Source organism: Acanthisitta chloris, unplaced genomic scaffold (assembly GCF_000695815.1).
Source record: "Acanthisitta chloris isolate BGI_N310 unplaced genomic scaffold, ASM69581v1 scaffold9873, whole genome shotgun sequence".
In the NCBI taxonomy this organism is placed as follows: Eukaryota; Metazoa; Chordata; class Aves; order Passeriformes; family Acanthisittidae; genus Acanthisitta; species Acanthisitta chloris.
The window spans coordinates 9,484-29,859 of record NW_008665488.1 but is presented as its reverse complement, the minus strand read 5'-3'; the positions used below and the strand labels follow the sequence as shown (position 1 = coordinate 29,859).

The window sequence follows — 20,376 nt, the reverse complement described above, 5'->3', positions numbered from 1 at the left end:
AGAGTAAGATTTGGATTTTTACGGTTATTCTAAGACTAAGAAGGCCCAAGTTCAGGAATGTGTCTTTGTTCATGAAGGACAAATACAGCCATCTTTAATTTTAAGTATGTGTTTAATTGCATTCCCTGATAGGGATGGATTTAGTCTTATGCCCAAGTGCCCTCCTGTAGGATATGGTTGTTTGATTCTGCTACTGGATCCAGTGATGGATCTCCCATTTGAATCAATCAGATTTAAATTGCACTTGGGGATTCTGAGCCTGTGGCAGTTTGGGAGAGTTGGTACCTTTGGGCTCATCCTCAGCTGCATCTGTGGGAAGGAAACAAAGGAAATACAGGCCATCTCTTACCTCTTCCCCTGTTCACACTGTCTGGGGATCAAACTAGGAATTCTTCAGCTTGAAAGCCTTGCTACAATTTTGTAATGGAAAAGGCTCTTGAAGACAGCATGAATTTTTATTTTTGTTCGTTTAAAGTCCCTGTGTAAATCAGCCTTTATGTAAGGGAGAGTCAAGCATCTACAGTAAAATTCAAGGTTGTGCACAGGACAAATTCCTGCATTAAGTCCTACAAATATGTCCCAAAGCTTAAGTATAATTTAATATTTCTCCTCTAAGGAGGAAAAAACCTCAAAAAACACAACAACAATTTATGTTTGGCTTATTTTTGCTCAGTTTAGTTTGTACTTGGATAAGAAAACAGTACTGAAAACTTTAAAGGTTTTTATTTACATGAGTACTAAAGGGTAAATCAAAGGTTTTAGGCCTTAACTATTTGCCTAGAAAAAAGAAAAAAGAGAATTTTTGGTGTCTAAATGGTTTGCTTGAACTCTGTCCTGCAGTTTCTGTGTAGGAAAATTGGTGTTTTCCACAGTGCTACTGTTGGAGTCTTGTCACAAGAGGAATGTGGGAATTGTGTACTTTGCTGCTTTCTCACAAGGGCTGATAGATGAGACAGCTCAGTGTGCAGAGCAGCATATCAGTAGGGAAGGAAAATCTTATCTTGGGAGTAGTAAATATGAAGTCTCATTTCTGAAGGAGAAGCACTGAAAATCTGCACGATGGAAACATTTTCACCTGAAATGTGGTAACTGTGACTGTGTGCTGGGGCTGTGCTGTATGATGAGTTTTATGCAAAACACTGTTAAGCAAAAAGGTAAATGCACACCCAAAAATAGGTTTTTTAAGTGTCCTTCAACAGTAAGAGTTTCTCCTGATAGGAATTCCAGAAATGAGAGTATAAACAAGAACTCTGTCTCTCATGAGAGTTATGGCAGAAAAAGGATTTTTGCCTGCCCATGTGAACATACAGATAAACTGAAGCTGTCCAGAAGAGTTTGAAATGCATATGCTGCTTTGCTGAAGCACGTGAAGGAGCTGGACAACAGGGGTGTCTTTTTCTCCAGCTTTATTTCTTTAATCCATTTCTAGGATGTTTATTAGGAGATGTGATAGCACCATGCAATCAACCTTTTTTTCTGTCTGGTTTCTCTACTATGTCTCTTTGGATGCACAGCTCTGAAAGCTTTATATCACATTTGTGTCCTCCAGTTTCGGGTTCCCTTGAAAGATAGTGTTAGAGGCTCCTGATTTCTAGCATACAGCTGTGGCCTGGACTATAGAGCATTTAGAGTCCTACCCCCTTTCCTCCCTTCATGCTCTACTCCAGCATCTAATAGGTCCCTGAGCTCTTTTCTGAAAGGAATCTTCCTTTTTTCCTTAGCTCAGGGCTCAAGCTGAGGATTTACCTTAATACTCTTAACAGCAACCTAAGCAAAAGCCTATGAAAAGGTCACAGAAGGAGCTTGATTGCAAATACCAGTTGTTCTCAAGGAGATAGTTCAATATCTCCCAGACTCACTCTCAGACAGTGGATTGGTTTCCACATAATACAAAGGTTGAGGAAACAAATGAAACCATGAAACGCAAAACCTTGGAGGGTCCTCAAAATGGTCATGAAGAGGCCAGTTCCGAGGGGCTCAGCACACAGTTCACACAGCCATTATTAACTCCGAGATAAAAATCTTACCTCTCAATAGTTTGGGGTAAAATGCAATCCGGAATGTTGTGGTTATCCCCACTACTATTTTCAGCTCAAGCAGCTCACCTTTATGGATGCTCCCTGAAGGTATCTAGGTAATGTCAGCTCTGCTTCAAAACGGCAGCGTGCGGTAACCGTGTATAATGCATTAGTGTTGTTTTTTCCATGATATATTTAACTGACAGTTTTCCATGGATTCCCCACACACGTACTCTTTAGCTGTAAGTGCCAGCACCTCTAAGATGGCTTGGCTGGATTCATTGTGCATGGCAGCTGGGCTGTTCTGCAGGGCTCTGTCTGTGCTTGCGCTCCTCAGACCTAGAATTTATGTTTGTGTGCTCACATTATTCATTTGAGGAATGGTCTGATTTTCTTGTGTGTGTGGTATTACTCGTTTGTTTCCCCTGAAGAGAAATGTATACAGCTCTTTGGAGAAAGAAAGAGGAATCGTTTGCTATAACTTGAGTTTAAGGTGTGTGACACATACCCAATTTAGAACTTAAAATGAGAGGCAAAGCTGTTCTGCAGATTTCTTCTGCAAACTGAACTCCAGTCCAGGTTTTTAAAAGCTCTACATGTCTATGAATGAGACTCGGGTAGAAGAATAGAAGCATTGCAAATTTTCTAGGATAAACTCTAGGATACAAACCAAGTTTGGAAGAAAAATACTTATATTAAATCCCAGGAATGAGGTACATTTCTAAATACTGTGATGAGAGCAGAGGGAGAACTGTATCATGGGATGATATTAAGCTGAAGTTTGATAGAGGTTCAGGTTAAAAGTTTAAATTCGAACCATTCCAAAAGTTTTTGCATTTTGTGGAATTTGACTTTAAACCTTTTTTTACTTCAGTCCCATCTCAGCTGTGCTGCATCTGGCTTGTTTTTTGCTCTGACTGGTGTGCTGGGCTCTGGTGCCAGTGAGGGTAGTCTGGCTGCAAACCTCTAGGCCTTAGATTAAAACAGCTCAGCATCCTCACACCACCTCCTCAGCCCATCTGCATTGTAAGGATATATGCCTGAATGGCCATGGAATTTACACTGTAAAGGAAAAATATGTCTGAGAGTGATACACTTTAGCCAGAAAGTTATGGTAAAATGGAAAAAAGACCCTTAAAACAAGACCTCATCCTGATTCCAAAAGGATTTTTTGAAGTGGCATAAACCTTCTTCTGGAAACTTGAAAAACAGCCTGGGTTTCAGACCCTTGTGCGCCCTGCAGGTCTGTACTTTGTTTTATGCAGCTTTACTCAGTAAAACACAATTCTACATGAGTTTTAAAGAACTGAACAGCTGCTACATTGTCTAGAATAAAATCTGATTATGCAGAAGATTGTTTCTCTCCGCTGCCTTCTAGACAAAATGGTAGGGGAGCTTTTCCTTCAGTGAAAGAGCAGGTTCCAAAAAATATGTCTGGTTCCTATTACAGCAAAGGAAAAACTTGAGGTGTGCATTGGAAGTGCTAAGCCAGTGATTGAAATGTTAAAGTTGTTCCTAAAGGCCATTCCACATCATGAAGACATCATCTGTAAAGTAATACTGCACAATGATCTGTGAAGAGAGGAGACTGAATTAGCATTCAATATGGCTGCAACTTCCAAATGTCCCACGTTTGGGTCTGCTTCTGTAGCAGAACCTGTTTTGGTAGTCTTCAGTGAGCACTGGCGAATATAGTTAGTGAGAAAAAGAGTTAAGGTGAAAGACATTTATCTGCTCTCACTTGCCTCTTCCCTGCACCTTTGTGCCCCTCTGTGGCTGCTCACTGTGCCACGTACACCAACTTGCAGTGAATTCCCTCAGATTTTGGAACTTGGAAAGAGCATTTCTGTTGCAGCAGCTCAACCAAAGCACAAGCAATGAAGTGTCTTATTTGCCAACTTCCAAAATATCTTTTTAAAGGCAAATCTTTGAGGAAAATAAAAGGGTAGTAGTCCTCCCACTGGTACTGTGCCAGTGGAAAAATCGTCTCATTAAAAATAGATGTCCAAAGTCATCTGCTGATTAAAATTTAAAATGACAAGTTACCTGCAGATGCTGAGGTTCTCAGAGTTCAAGTCTTACAGCAGGGATGATGATAGACCTTTGGTTTCCTATATCAGGGTAACTGAGATTGCTTACCAACTGAGCCTCTCCTTTCATTGTTAATAGCTCTTTCTGTTCCTTTCCCTTCACACTGCATCATAACAAGTTGTAGAGATCACATCTGCAACTTGGAGAAGTTCCCAAGAGTGTTTTGGCATAAACTGGTCACATGCATTTTCTAATCTAATTGAGAAATAGATCTTTTTTTCTTAGAGATAAATTTTTGCATCAATTAATTATTTTTATTTTAGGTTTGCCCAAAAATTTAATAGTCATTGTTTTCTTCATACATTCTGAGTGGCAGGTTGGATCACAAGGTGCTCTGCAGATCTTTGTGTAGGTTGGTCCTTACTGGGTTTAATGGTCTCACATCTTGCAAGACATATGAGCACGTTGTTTTTGTAGGGCTGGTAGCAGTTTTTAAAGGTGTCTGTGAGCTTGGCTTACAGCACTTAACCTTTAACCTCTAATCTTCATGGGATGCTGAATTATTAATAGGGATCACAACTGAGGAGGTTTGTTGTGAGTGGAAAAAATGCTTGTTTTACTGCAATGTTGTTACTTTGGGTTTTGCTCTCTGACATGTCAAAGGAACTTGGGGTTCTTGGGTGTTGCACTAGCAGTTAGCAATATAAACCCTGTGGCTTATCTCTCACAATAAATGTTTTCATTATTTGCATTTTAAAGGTGTTCCCCAACCAAATGTTACATGGTTGAAGAAGAAAGACATTCTACAAATCCATTCTTTCTTGGTTTTGAATGGCTCTTTATTTCTGAGGAATGTTTCCTATGAAGATGCAGGAACATACACTTGTAGTGCAACTAATGCTCTCGGAAAAGCTGAAGCTGCATCTGTTCTTCACATAACTGGTAAGTGCTAAATGAGAATTCCTTACTGATAACAACAGTGAGCCACTTTATAATCAAAGTTTACCAATAAAATAGTTGGGGGGCTATTTAACACTTTATTAGGAATTTGGAATTCTTGATTGCATCTGACTCCCTGGGATCTGTCCTCTGGTTTGTGTTTCCTGTCATGTGAATCTATGTACAGATGGTTTAACTTGTGATTTCAAGGTTGTTCCATCTTCCTGATTCCAGACAACAAATACCAGCCCTTTTAAACCAGCTGACACATCAGAAACTAAATCTGCTGTCATGTTATATTGTTCCTAGTGGTTTTACCTAGGGAAACAGGGCAGGCTTGAGTTTGCAGAAGATATGCAGGGAAATGCAGGAAAATGAAAGCAAAGACTGGTTTGGAGGTTTGGGGTTTTTTTTTGTTTGTGTGTTGTGTTTGATTTTTTTAATTATAGAGGCCAATAAAATGTAGGGACATGGAAAAGAAACCATTCTGAATATGAACTGCTAACTCTCAGAACAGAAAATGCAAAGAAAAACTCCATGTAAATGACTCTATTGTGAGTAGATTGATAATGTAAAACTGTATAATACAATCATACCTTGCAAATAGCTCCAATAACTGGATCATTTGACTCCAGAGATAAACTTTTTCACCATTTTGCTGTACAAAGTGCAGCACAGCTCCCCGTGGCCAGTCCTGCCACAAAGCTCTCTTTCTTGAGCACACGAGTAGGGCAGGTTAGAGATGCTTGGATCTGTTGGCCAAGGAAGACGTTGCAAAGACATAATAGGAGTCTCTGTGTGAGAATGAGTGGAGACTGAAGCTGCCTTCTTGGTTTCAGTTTTCCAGGAGTACATCAAAACTTCGAATGTTCCAGAGGGGAATATTATTATAATGACGTGACTGGAAGGATTGCTCACGAGAGTCTGAACTTCGTTTCTATTGTGGGTCACGTGACACTAGTTTAAATAAATCTGGAGTGGGTAGGAGAGGGCCAAATTCTGCAAGTTTTTGGCTGAGCAGGACTGCAGTGAAACTGGGAGGACTTCTGCTGTCAGGACTTGCAGATTGCACTGGCTCAGTGTTGTCTAAAACATCATGTCAGTTTTTGGAGTTGGCTACAGCATTTACTGCCTGACTGGGGGCAGCCCAGCAGTAGTGCAAAATCTGTGCAGCCTTTCCAATAAAAGTTCCTAAGGTCTGACAAGCCAAACAGCCTTTTGCCTATGGGACTGTCCTCACTGTGGTTTCGTGGGGTCTTTTTTGTCCTGGTGTTCACAGACAAGGAGGAGGCTTTGTACAGACATTGCACACTGCGGAAGAATATTGAGCCAATGTAAAATGACCCACCGAAGTTGGAATATAACAAAAGATTTAAACCCTTCTGGAAGGAGAATCATAGCTATTATGTACATTCATTAAACCAGAAATGTTGACTAAGTGGTAGGAGCTGTGTGTTACTGACAGATTGCCCACGTTTTTGGCAGTTATTCTGTCGGCATGTGATAAAAAGGAGGAGTTGCTATAGTGATAGGCATTTGATTCTGCATATGTTATGCTATCTGTATGCATAATGAGATTTTAAAAGATTTTCTGCTTTTTTTCTGTTGTAGCACTTTGCCATAATTCTATCTAGTGGAACAGAGGAATTGGCCTGATTCCACTGAGAGAATTATTTTTCTTACAATTTCTGTATGTTAATGGATGGTAATGAAATAATAGATAACACTGTCATGGAAAACGGGAAATACATCCTGTAAATTGTGTTTTTACACAAAGTGCTACTGGCCTATTTTTCTAATAAGTTCAATAAATTTGATTTATTTAGAACCTTGCATAAATATAAATAATTTCTGCGTTACTCTGTCTACATGTCTGAAGTATATTTGTTAGATGGGCAATTTAACTGCATAAATGAAGTTGATCCTAAAGAATTCCAAACTGCTACTGTCCTCCTGCTTCATAACTAGCATGTTGGATATTTTGATACAAATATTTTTTTTACATCATGGTTTAATTCTTGCTGATCTTATGCATTGTGTTACAGAACAAAGATTTGCAGAGAATAACACTCACTTGTCCAAGGGAAGCAGAAGAAAACGTGTCCTAATGGCATCTGGAGTTGGTACAAATGTCACTGTGGTACCTGGAGAGCCACTGAGAATAGGTGTGTTGTCTTTTCTGCTTTGTCATTTATATTATTGATTTATTTCATTCCAATGGAACCCGTGGAATAAGTGAGTGTAATTCTCAGGAGTCCAGGATTGGTGATCACCTGGATTTGCTAACTGTATGTTAGCTTTCTGTTATCAGGGAGGAGGTCTTAAAGTAAACATGCAATTATTTTTTTATTCATCTTTTCAAAAAATGTTTTAGAATGGTGACCTTTTAGGCATTGTCTAAGCGACTCACCATGACACTAAAGCTGTGTAATTACTCTTTGAGTTTCACTTGAAAAAAATGGAAAGGGATTCAGCTGTGGTCCAGAAATGTTTGGGGGTTTTTCCTGTCTAAACAAATGCCTCTGTTTGCATCCTGATTTGTGCCTGTGGAGTCAGAATGCAGTAATTTCATTTAATGTGTTTATGATTCTTTTCCCAAGTAAATAGAAACTGTTTAATTACAGACCTATTTACATGTTGTAGAGCCTGGGATTAAATCCTTGTTCTGTTTGAATAGTTGTTCCCCACATCCACTTTGATAATATCCAAGGAAAGTTTATAAGAACTTACTGAAATGAAAAGTATAAAGAAGTGTGGTAACTCTACATCAGCTTACAGAGCTGATATCACTCAAAGGTCAGTCAGGATTTGGGGCCATAGCATGGACTTCAGTGAATGTATGTTTTTTGTTTTTACTTAGAATGGTAATGTGTTTTATGTAGAACCACACACCCATACATACTTGTTTGCAAACATTTCAGTGTGTTTATAAAAACCTGCTAAAACACTGTTGATTTTTAGGTTGCCCAGTGCTGCCCAGCTACAGAAATACAGTCCACTGGCTCTTTGGAGATAGTCCAATTGAGGAAGTTAAGACCTTGGAATACCGAACCCTGGTTGGGGGTCGTATCCTAGAGGTGAACACCAACTCTGGTCAATTTGCTGGACAATTCCAATGCTGGACTACAGCTAGTGCAAAACTAATGTCAGTTTGGGTAAATGTCAAGAAGGAAGGTTTGTTGAAAATTATATGACAAATTCTTAAATTTTAAAATATCTTCTTTCACTCTGTAAAGACTTTGCCGAAACCTAACCTGCTTTTATGCATAGAAAGTAATTCATGTTTAACTTTACATATGTGAATAGTCCCATTTAAGCCAATAGACAATGTCCACACTCAGAATTGGATGTGGGAATTAATGTGTATCCAAGTATCTTGTGGGGGCTCTGATTTCTACCTGTGTATCTGAGGAGCTGAGAGCATGTTGCCTAATTCAGTGTCTTTCAGCTTAAACGGTTTTAAATCAGTCAGGTTTTATCAACTTCCACTTCAACAAATGATACAAAGTGCCTATGTAAATGTTTCATCACAGCAGTGCCCACACACTTGTGAGACTGCAGAATCTCCTTTGGTGCTTTTTGCACAGTAGGCACATTGAGGGCACTTCTGAGCAGTATCATCCTAGTTAAACAAACAGTACAGTCCCTCCATCATGGTTGCAGTCAGTAAATTTAACTATTTCTACTTTGAAAAAGGCCCTTTTGTATTATTTTAAGAAACCCAGAAGTAATAAGGAAACATTGAAAAACAATAAGTTAAAGAATTCATTATGTGCTGGAAGAGTGAGCCTGTGGACACAGCTGGTAGCTATCAATTATTCTTGGTTATTATAGAAAAACCTGACTCCTTCTGTGATCACATAAAAATCTGTCAACATTGTGTAGTACTTCATCTTTTACCAAGTGTCAAAAAAAAATTGTGGAGGAAGGGGTAAGTGTGGAATTGTGACCAAATATAAAGGTAGGAATTGTTAGAGGTGATCGGTTTTTAATATAAACTGCTCTCTAAAACAAATTCCTTTTTCATCTTGCCAGATGTCTCTGTGGCAAATTATTTTTGCATTAAATACTCTTCTGCAGTTTAGTACAGGATTTTCTTAAATCCTGAAATTATGTGAAGTGTCTGGAATAAGATGAGTTTTCTTCAGAATAAACTTACTGTAGAACAGCAGGAAACCTAGAGAGCCTGATTTACAGTTTCCTCTTTTTAATGCTCATTGTATAAAAATGTTATGAAAGTTTTAAAAGAAGTTCATCAGTTCCTACTGTGAGCCAGGTTCTGCCCTTCATGTGCACATGTGCTGATCCCATTTGCCTTTTAGGGAGCTTTGTGCTCGTAGGTGAGGGCTGAACCTGAGGGGAAGCTGAGCAGGACTAAATTCTATTTTACCTCAAGGTCCCTTTTCACAATGCTGAAATATTTGCTTTTCTGCAGAGGATGCAGTATCTATCTAGCTAGCAGAGTGTGCTGCCAAATCAGTCAAAATGTGGCACAGTTACAAGGTACAGTGCCTCTCTCACACTGCTTCTAATTGCACTTCTTAGATTATACATGGGAATATGCTGAGTGGAGTCCTTGCTCTGCTAGCTGTGGGCATTCAGGAACCCACTCCAGAGGGCTGCAGTGCATGAATGCAGAGAAACAGACAGTCAATGAATCACTATGCAGAGAACTGCAAAAACCAGCAATTATTTACCAGTCATGCAACACAGAAGACTGTCCTGCCAGGTAAGCACCTTTCTACTCTATTTCCATGTGCTCTGTATGTATTAAAATACACTCACAACCTCCTGAAATTGATTCTGTGTTTATGCTCTGAGTCTGAAATGTGAGGCTTATTTCATCATGGATCCCAAAGCATGAAAGATGTGAAAATACATCACAAGCAAGTAGGGAAATGCTTGATTCAGCTGAAAAATTGAGATCTGAGCTCGTCTCCATGCTGCTGCAGCAAGTCTTGCTGCTACCACACTAACACCTCAAAAGCTAAGCTCTCTGAGACACTGTGATGTGCTAGTTGTGAAATCTGTGGCACCACACAGAGGAAAAACTCATTGTGTTTAGAGCAGTCAGGACACTCTGTGTTCACCTGCTCTCCTTCGTGCCAGCAGAGCTCTTCCATTTATTGTGGAATGCCTCATTTGTCTCTGCTGCCCCCTTCGTGCCAGCAGAGCTCTTCCATTTTCTGTGGAATGCCTCATTTGTCTCTAGTGCCTCTCAGCACATTGCTCCTTCCATGTCCTCCCTGCCAATTTTCTCACTGGATCAACTGGGTTACCTTGTGATCTTGAGGCTAAAAATATTTATATGACAGAGAAGTATCCCACACCATCCGATTCCAAAGGTCAACACATTACCTCTAGACAATCTGAATTGCACTAAGCATTCCAGCTCAATAAGGCATTGATCCATGTTATTAGCAGGAAACCTCCCAGGAGCCCTCAAAACAAGTGCTTTCTGTTGTATTAGCAGGAAACCTCCCAGGAGCCCTTGAAACAAGTGCTTTCTGTTCCTTTAAAGAATTGGCCATCACTGTCAGCAGCATAAAAATCTGTGAGGGATGTACACATTTTGGAGTTGTCCCTCACTGGAAAATATTGGGAGAGAAGTGTTAAGACCTTAACTGACATTGTGGGAGTGCATCCTGCCAGTGTGTTCTAAATACAGAGAACATAGCAACAGATACATATCAGGAGAAATTTGTTTAGATTTCATTATTAGCAGCCAAAAATCAGATCATCTTAAATTGTGAGCCTGAACTCCAGCCAGCCCATAGCAAGCAAATGTTTTGCCAGTGGAAAAATCATTATTAGCAGCCAAAAATCAGATCATTTTAAATTGTGAGCCTGGACTCCAGCCAGCCCATAGCAAGCAAAAGTTTTGCCAGTGGAAAAACACTGAAATAGAACTAATAGTTTGAAACACAGATTCAGTTGCAGGTTTCACTCTTAAGCTCCAGCCATTTGGAGCAGGTGACAGTGCAGAGGATACAAAAGGGCTTGGTGCTCCCCAGAGCAGGTCATGCCTTTCATGGATTGTAGGGCATGACTGAACAATCTGATTACCACTGGGCCTGGAGTATTCACAACAATAACAAATCAGTTATTTCATGTGGCTAAACAGAATGGGAACTGAATTGTCTTTTAAAATGCTAAGATTTATTCTGCCTTTAATTTGGCTTCATGTATTCACCAGTGGAAGGGACTTGTGTGTATACTAACGTAATTAACTCTGCCTGGAGTTATACATGCATGCTAACATACTAATTGTTTTTCTTTCGTGAAGTATCCTGTGCTTTCTATACAGGAAAAGCAGCCCATATTCCTGGAAAAATAGTCCTGTGTCTGGTTCCTGGTTGTCTCTAACCTCTCCCCCTCGCTGTGATTACTGACCTGGGAGGGATGTGCAAAATGTCCAGACTTCCCTTCCCATTTCCCCACTTACTGATTTCTGCACAACCTTCTCATCCCAAGGCAGCTCTTTAGAAAGTATCCATAGAATGATAAAGGCTTTAGACGTGTGGCCAGTGCCATGGGCCCTTGTTACTCAAAATGTTTTGCATGTGTTTAATCACTTGTCTCTGGCACAGCATGGAAGTAGACTTCAGCAAATATAAGAGTTTGAATATGTACTTAATTTGTGCTTTGCTGCACATACACTGCACCAAATGTTTGCAAAAGTACTTGAGCTCTAAAAAGGAGAAAAAGACAAGAGTACAGACTGTAAAAGACTAATCTTCCTTGAATGGATATAAGCTGTTTGACTGTAAGAAAATGAAATAATTGCTGAAGAGAATAGAATATTTTTCCTGTTATCACAGTTGTGCTATACGTAAAGTCCCGTTTGGTATTTCTAGTCTAGATTTATGAAAAGCTCAAGTCAAACAGATTGTATTACCACCTGCTGCCTCCCCAGGATTGTTCCTAGCTGCCAAGACAGACTGAAGCTTTGCAACTTCTAATCAATAAGTGATATGTTCTGCTTGGGCCATTATCTACTGAGACCTCATTTGCAACTTCTAATCAATAAGTGATATATTCTGCTTGAGCCATTATCTACTGAGACCTCGATGTAATAAATTTGGATGAGTTATGACACCTTTCACCTTAGTAGTAACTAAATGGGTACTATTAATTTTATAAGTTATGGAAAAGTATACTGTCCTTCCTTCTGGGAAGTCCCATCCAGCAGGGGCTGTAGGGCTTACCTAGTATAAGTTTCTGGTACAAGCAGTGTAACTTCTGTTAGGATATATGCTAAGTCATTAGTTAACCACATTTATAAAGTCTTGCTTAACTGAAAAAGCTGATTCTACCTGTTCTCACCTCTAAACCGTGCAGTGACAGGTCCTTTTGGGTTTTGTTTGCAAACAGTTGCTGCAATTCACCAGCAAGTTTACAATAATTGCTATGATTTGCCTGTGCTCCCTGCAGGTGGGAGGCTGGTCCGTGGTCTGAGTGCTCTGCGTCCTGTGGCAATGGATTTCGCCATCGAGAACTAAGGTGTCAGCAAGTAAAAGCCAATGGCAGTGTGCTGGCAGTGCTGCCAGGTGCCTGTGCCCACAGAGATCGACCTGTGGGCAGGAAACCTTGCACAGGTCACTCGTGTACAGTGCAGCCAGTACAGACAAAAGCACAGGTAAGTTACAGAGTTTGTCTGCAAACTCCTTCTACTTTCAAAGTGTTAGCGTAGAAAACACATAATCACTGAATGATTATATGGGTGCTTTTATTGAAGAGCTCTGGGAGTCGGGGTACAGACCCAAATCTGACTCCGACATGGATCAGAGATGGATACATTTTATACTCTTCTCTTACATAACCATAGGTTAATCATTACATTACTATTATTCTGTTGATTTCACCCAAGCATGGATCCCAGTTGCTTTTGATTATTGTTACAATCCTCCCTAGGCATAACTTCAAGTGCCCTTTGATCGTTGTTATGGTCCCCCCAAACATAGTTTCAAAATCTTATAATAATAATCTATAAATCAAGCAGGTATGTGCAGATGGATATGCAAGTACATACAAGTTCGCATTGCTCTACTAACATAATATCCATCTTTGTCACTAAGGTCTACCTTGACTACCACACTTCCAAACATTTTACTCTATGCTATCATAAGTACATCAGTGTCATCAAGCCATTGGCTGAACATCTGTCCTCTTGCACAGGGGAGGAGCTCTGTGGCAGTAGCTCTAATTACCTTTCATACCAGTCAGCTAGAAATCGTGGTTTGGGTTGGGTTTTTTTGTGGGTTTTTGTTTTCCATTTTGTATGTCTGAGCTACTTTTATTTGTTGAAGATGCGACCTGAAACCTGAGTATTAGTTTCAGCTAAGCCATTATGATGAATTCCATTTTCCAAGCCAGTATTTTGCTTTTACTGCAGTCTTTAAGAACACAGTCTGCACAGTTATAATTGTGAAGTCCTCGAAAAAGACATGTGAAAATGCTTCAACAGCAGTTGCCACAATATTTAATGCACAGAACTTCATTTTCCTGTATTTTCTGTTTCTTCCCTTGCACAGTAAACTTGTGTTCACCTTGATATGTTTTTTGCAATTATTAATACAGTATTTACTAGTCAATGTGCTAAGTAATGCATTAGAATTACTGTTGCTGCATTCCCAATACAGGTTTTTAGCAAGGCAAGTTTGTGATTGTCAGAGCTACAGAATGTTGTAGCACTAGGGATATGACATGGTGAGAGCAGATAGTGGATTCAGCTTTAGGAATAGGCAGGAAACTCAGTATCTTGACAAAACTGCACACAGAGAATCCAAAATATCTTGGGCTTATCCGAACTGAGCTGTGATAGGGCTGAAGAAGGAGAAACACAGAGCAAGAATTATGGCTGGGCTGTGTAGCTGAGTAACTGCCTAGAAAGGCAATTCTGTTGTTACTAACTTTCTCTCCCCTCACCCTTTTCTCTCCCTTTTCAGTGCTCTGGTCGCTGTGTAAGTCGCCCTGTAGGTTTGCAGCATCGTCATTTTCTATGTCAACTTCGTAATGGATCTCTGGTGCCCAACTCTTTTTGTGATGAAAGAAAGAGGTAATACAGCTTGACGAAGTTACAAGTTAGATTCTTTAGATGATCAAGTTAAAGGTGTAGGGTTGTCAAAGCAGTATAAATGTGCAAATTTTTGTATCAAACACAAGGAAAGGAGGTAGTGACAGTCAACCCTTTGCAGACACTGGATGAATTTGGGAACTCAAGAGATGTTATGCACAAAGAACTTGCAGTGTACTATGCAGCGTTCAGGGTCAGTTAAGTTGCTCAAAAGGTAAAACACTTTTCCTATTCCAGGATTAAGGAACTGATATAAAGAAACAGAGCCTTGTCTTCTGTTTCCTCATGAGTAAGCAGGCATGATGAATGGGCACAAAATGAAATACAGGGAATTGAACTTATGTTTAAGAAAAAACTGGAACAGGTTACCCAGAAAGGTTGTGGAGTCTCCAGTCTTGGAGATATTCAAAACACAGAGATGATCCTGAGCAACCTGGTCTGGTTGGCTGTGGTATGAGCAGGAGGTGTGGGCTAATCAGTTCCAGACGTCCCTTCCAACAGCACTTCTATCACCCTGTGAATAAAGGTTTAGCACAAAAGCAAACATTGAACTGCCATTTCTTTCCCTCCACAGGCCTCCTGTCAGAAGAAACTGTTCTTCAGAGGCATGTGATGTCTATTGGCGGACAGGTCCTTGGAGGCCTTGCAGTGTGGACTGTGGGAGTGGATTTCAGTCAAGACGAGTGTACTGCGTACACAGACAGAGCAGCAGACCCGTGGCTGACCAGTATTGTGGATGGAGGAAGAGACCAGTGACCTGGCAACACTGCAATGTCACATCCTGTGACAGTATGTAAATGTTTATTTAAATATGAGCATAGTAATAGTTCGTAGTAGTTATATTAGAAAGTGACTCACAGTTGTACACTAATGATTCTGCAAGCATTTGATTGTACATCAAAGGTAAAATTATCCTCTCCAAGGAGCACTTCAGAAACCTGGGGTTACTTTTCTCTAAGCAGGCCAGTGTGATATTAAAGCCTCAAAAGCACTTTTAGAAACAGGATATTTAGGAAGTTGTTTTTTGCAAACTTCTCTACATGACCGTGCCAGTTGTGACTCACAAGTCTCTGAGCAAGCTGTTAATTCCTCCAAGATGGGATAGTGTTCTGAAACAGACAATAAGTAAATGAATGCAGTGAGATCACACCTCTTACTTGTGACCTTGTTTAGCTCTGAATCCACTGTTGCCAGAAATGCACAGTAAAATAATTACAAATCTACCAGGAATCCATCAGTTGTTTACAATTGCAATGACAAGTTCGACTATTTCTCTTTTGCTCATTATAAAGCCTTGTAATGTTTAAATATATTTTTCAGAAGGCGAATGCAAGGATACAACTCACTACTGTACATTTGTAAAGCAACTAAAGTTATGCTTGATAGACACCTACAAACAAAGATGTTGTCAATCATGTCAAGAAATGTAAGTCCTCTATGGCAAGTCCATGATGCTGCAGTGAAGAAATGAGAAGAGAGGTTCATTAAACTAACCTGCTCAAAATTTATACTTGTAAATGAGACATTAGTTGTAACAGCTAAATGGAAACTTGGGGCTAATGAAACAGCAGGATTGCAGATTGATGTGCTGGACAGGATATTTTTTCTGGGAACTTTTCTTATCCACTCTTTGCAATGGGACTTTAAATATTGTAAACATTTTTGTGTCTGGATTAGCAAAATAAGATCATGGCGTATCATCAGTCAAATTTTACAGGGCATCACATTATAATTTGATCAGGGAAAAAATAATTACCTGAAGGCACCAGATAGTGCTTACTGTCCTTAATGTAGGAGAAGTCACAAAAATACTTTGAAAAATTTTGACATGCAGCAACTGTTGAACCCTAGGTTTTGTTTTAATTTTTTTTTAGATATTTTAACACAATTTTAAAATTTATAGAAGCTGTGGCTTGTAGCTGTAAAATGTTTGGCAGCAACTGCTTTTTCATAAACAGCTTGAGCTTAAGGGTTGATCTCACAGGATATGTTTTACTGATATTGCCTGTCAGATGGAGACACAGAAGTACATTGAATTTTTTGTGCCTGTATTTGTGTGTATGCAGGAAAAGACACTGTAGATGCTAGTACAATTTTCAAAGCAGCAATAGATCTGCCTTGAATAAATGGGGTGTCATTTTTCATTCTTTCTATTCTAATTCCAGTCCCTGAAGTACAATCAAAGTTCTGGCATGATTAGACTTTTCTACCGGTACTAAATTAGACAGAAGGCTTCCATGTCAGAGCTGTGAACCAGACATTTGTGAGCACTGTTCTCTTGCACATCAAGTCAGATGGGGAGCCAATAACTGGCTGAACAGGCTGACAGATGTCCTGTCTTGAACAAACATTTTATTTTTCCCCTTTTAATGAGAAAATTGCTTAATGAAGAATTATTAATTACAAAGATAGACAAGTGCAAGAAATCTGTTTTGAGTAGTTTTCCATCAAGAGGACTTTTCATCATGACCATTAATCATCTGAGTCTTTTGCAAGGTGATAGATTCTTATTATGATATCCCTATTATTTTCCATATTGCAGATTGTCTCATTAGGTCTGTAAGCAGAGAGGACCCCACAGGAGGGAGAAGATAGATTTTTTTTTTCTTTTGTAGTTTCCAAACTACTGCAGGTATTGGAGGCCTGAATTGGCTTGGCTCTTGTTACATCACTGAACTGCATTCCAGGCTGGTGAGTGGGTGTGCTGTCAGAGCAGTTCAGACACAGCATTCCTAAGCAGAGGGTTTGCATCACTGAAATTAGGTTAGCACTACTGTATAGGAGATGTTTGAGGTGAGCTATCATATCCAAGGCTGACTGCAAGGGGAGGAAATTCCTGATCATTACCTTTTTAATCAGCAATGGGTCTTGATTGTTTAAGCAGTTTTTTTAAATTAAAGTAAAACATTTGTAAGATACTTTTGTAGATATTTATTGTCTGATTTAAAAGTGCAATATTTTGTTTTGTACAGTGTTTAATAAAGATTTTTGGACATATATTTTTACTTATTATCAAAATTTCTTATTCATGTTTTCCCTTTATATTTAAAGTTTTCAAATGTTAACACATAGCATTTTTGGTTGTCTTTGGTTAAGTATGCATGCTATACAGAAGCAGTGCTGTAAATGTTTGTTGTTGCAATTGGCATGACATTCCTCTGTAGATTATTTTATTGCTTCTCCAGTAACTAAAGATTTTAGCTTTCTTGAACGTAGTTTTGATATTTCTGAAATAAAGTCTAGTTTGATTATTCACCACTGTGATTCCCCAGAGATTGTTTATTACCATGAGTTTCATGGTAACCATCCTTTCATTCTGTGTTATCCTATCATCCTACTATGTCCATAATTCTGGGGTTTCTTCAAAGCCTTAGATTTGTTCTTATTTTTAAAGCTTATCAAGCAGATTCTCAACTTCACTACAGTCTGCTTTGCACTGCTATTAAGAGGTAACATAGATGTAACCTGGCTGAAAAATTTGGAAGAGAATTTGCCAAAATCCAAATAAGTCAGCTGTGATTCACTGAAATCTAGAATCAGGATTCTGTAAAGAGGTGGAACAAAGTTACACTTCTTTGGTGGCTTTCATGTACTGCACCAAGCAGAGTTCATTTAGATCTGACAGAACAGCTCTGTGATTTGTATTTGGTGAGTGATGGGAATAGCTACATGAAAAAGAAGCTTCAGAATGTGCAATATGTGTAACAGTCTTCAGAAAGAAAAGTCTCATAAACAGTTTGAACAAGAAAAGCCTTAAAAATTTTATTAAATAGAAAATAAGTGTCCAGCAATGGAGTGTTGTTGTGTCAGAGTTATCCTACATGGCAGTATTGGCAAAGGTGCACAGGCTTGTTTAATTATCCTTGTGCTTCACCAGTGTGTTCCTTTTGTGCAGTCTGAAAACCAGAAAAGCTTCTGTACAGCAGTTGTGTGGAGCCTTCTGCTGCATGGCACAGTGCATGGAAAGTGCTTTTAGAATAGCAGCTGAATCCATGAATAACTTCTCTGCTTTTACATCTTGGTTTTGCATGACATCATAAAGTGCTTTTTTAACAGCTGTTATTTTGGAAAAGTATTAGTTTTCCAGCCTGCTCTTTATTTGCTCTACATTGCAATAACATGTTGCTTGTGAAAAAGTTGACATCAAGTATTGAATACTTCCTGAAGGTTTATAGTATCATTTGCTGCTTTTCCTGGAAGCACAATCAGTAGGCTGTGGTTCTTTCAGCTATAAAGTAATAAAGGCTTCTCTTTTTCACTATTACACTTGGGGGAAAACATTAAGGACAAAATGAAAGGAATACGGCCCTCCACCCTAAAAAAGTCTATACACACACCAGCAGAGGAACTGTTAAATGTATCTGAATTTGCCCTCCACTTCCTCTCTAAGTGTTTGTACTGTGCTGGTAGGTGGCAGCAAATGACTTTCCATAACTTAGGGAGGGAAGTGACTTCAGAACTGAAAAAACAGCTGTGAAAATTAAAATAAGCATCTGGGCTCACTCACAGACCCAGAGGAAGAACCATTTTGAGCAGAACGGGCAGGCACATCGAACTTTATGGATTCAGATTGCAATTCCCAAAGAGTTTTCTTCCTTCCTAGAAAAGAGAGCTGGAGGATGTTAGGAGCTTCTGTAAACTGCTCAAGAGGCACCAAGACTGTGTACAGGACACAGACCTGGGTAGGTGTGACTGTGCAAAGTTTTGACTTTGTTTCCTCAGTTGTGGCCAGACTGAGAATGACTCAAAAAGATGTTCCTATTTTTTTCTACTTTGGTAGAAGGTGACAATGACTTGGACTTTTTCCTGTCCTGCTTTTAGGATCTCACAGATTTATAGTATTCCTGTTCATTCACAATCTGGGGGATGTGAATAATTTTCAGAAATAAACGTATAAATGAATTGCTGTTTCATTAGCAGAATAAGTCATAATACAACAACACATATGAAGAGAAAAAATACCTAAAAGTGGCTAATGCTTTAATAATGTCTAGATCTCTCCTGCAATGCTTTTGTGCACAGCTGATAAGCTCAGTTCAGCGTTTTTGCTTTCATATGACCAAGTTCCTGCTTTAAAAATGTTTCCATCATTGATCTTAGCCCTTTCATTGGTGATTTGGTTTATGAAGTGCAAGCACATAATTCTTCAGAACCCAAATGACTATCCTACACTAGTGGGTACAAGATAAGCAATACTGAGAAAAAATATATATTGGAGTACGGGGATAGAGCAGGATAATACAGTGTCATAGAACCATTGATTGGGACTTACTTAAATCACAAACATAATAGAACTCATATTGGTTCATCTCGATTTCTCAAAATCAGCTAAAGATACATTGATAAAATACTAAGTAACTCAAACAGAAACATAATCATTGCGTATGTGATGTAAAAAGCTTGGGGTTTGTGTATTTGGAACTAGGAATTCTTTGAAGAGCAGAGAGCCTGAAGCCAGGCTGTCTACAGATTTTTGCATCTCAGTTGGTATTTTTTTTAAAGCGACTTTACACTGTTTTCTGTTATCTCTACATACACCTGTGTAGTTTTCTGCCATCCCACCCTTCAAAGCGACTCTGAAGTGAGCTCTGGCAGTGATAACCAGCTGTTAACCTTTAAAAATGAGATAGCAGGATCAAAACTGGGGTGGGTGTTAACTTCTTGAGCCTGGATCTCCCTGCTTCCCCACCATCTACCTTAGAAACATCAAACCAAAAAAATCACCTATGAAATCTCTTTGTGAAATTTGATTGAATTTGTACACTAGGTTTAAAAATTACTCAGCTGGGGAGGACACATGCACTTAGTGGGTCAATGTGGCCAAAGCTTTGCATTGGTTTTGTTTCCTGTGGAAGTAAGGCTGAAAGAGTACAATCAGGGAAACTAGAAAACAGGCTAATGACCTGATTTTGGTGTTTGAGTGGTTTCACTATGCATGCAGAAAAAGTGCAGTGTTACTACGTGTTAATTGCTATCAGAAATTACAGTGTGACCTTTATGTTCACCTGGAAACTGAATGAAGGAAATGTGATGATGACTAGAGCTAAAAGCAGGTTTTTAGAAATGCCTAGGTGTCATAGCATGCTATCTTGTGATTTGGGCAGCAAAATCTCAAGGGAATGAACAATTAAAAGGATGGACAGATGCCATGTTAGCTGAATTATTCCTACAGCATTTGGCAAATCTTTATTGATCTTGTAATAAACTTCTGGTTTTGCTTTGGTCTTCTTCAAGAAGCAAAATCTGCATTATTTCATTTGCTTTCGGTGTCCAATTATTTCACCAGGGTGCTTGAAACACTGCATTCAAGTA

General features: G+C 39.2%; 1 protein-coding gene across 1 annotated transcript in view; it reads left to right on the top strand.

Annotated features, from left to right (window-relative positions):
• The window catches only part of ADAMTSL1 (ADAMTS-like 1), a 175,773-nt gene extending 160,279 nt beyond the window's left edge, over nt 1-15,494 (top strand). The window contains exons 23-30 of the mRNA XM_009071781.1: nt 4,809-4,991; nt 7,034-7,153; nt 7,950-8,162; nt 9,534-9,717; nt 12,423-12,627; nt 13,937-14,046; nt 14,639-14,853; nt 15,385-15,494. Of these exons, the coding sequence (XP_009070029.1) occupies nt 4,809-4,991; nt 7,034-7,153; nt 7,950-8,162; nt 9,534-9,717; nt 12,423-12,627; nt 13,937-14,046; nt 14,639-14,853; nt 15,385-15,494 (1,340 nt within the window). The remainder of the gene's footprint in view (nt 1-4,808; nt 4,992-7,033; nt 7,154-7,949; nt 8,163-9,533; nt 9,718-12,422; nt 12,628-13,936; nt 14,047-14,638; nt 14,854-15,384) is intronic.
• Nucleotides 15,495-20,376: the final 4,882 nt, after the last annotated feature.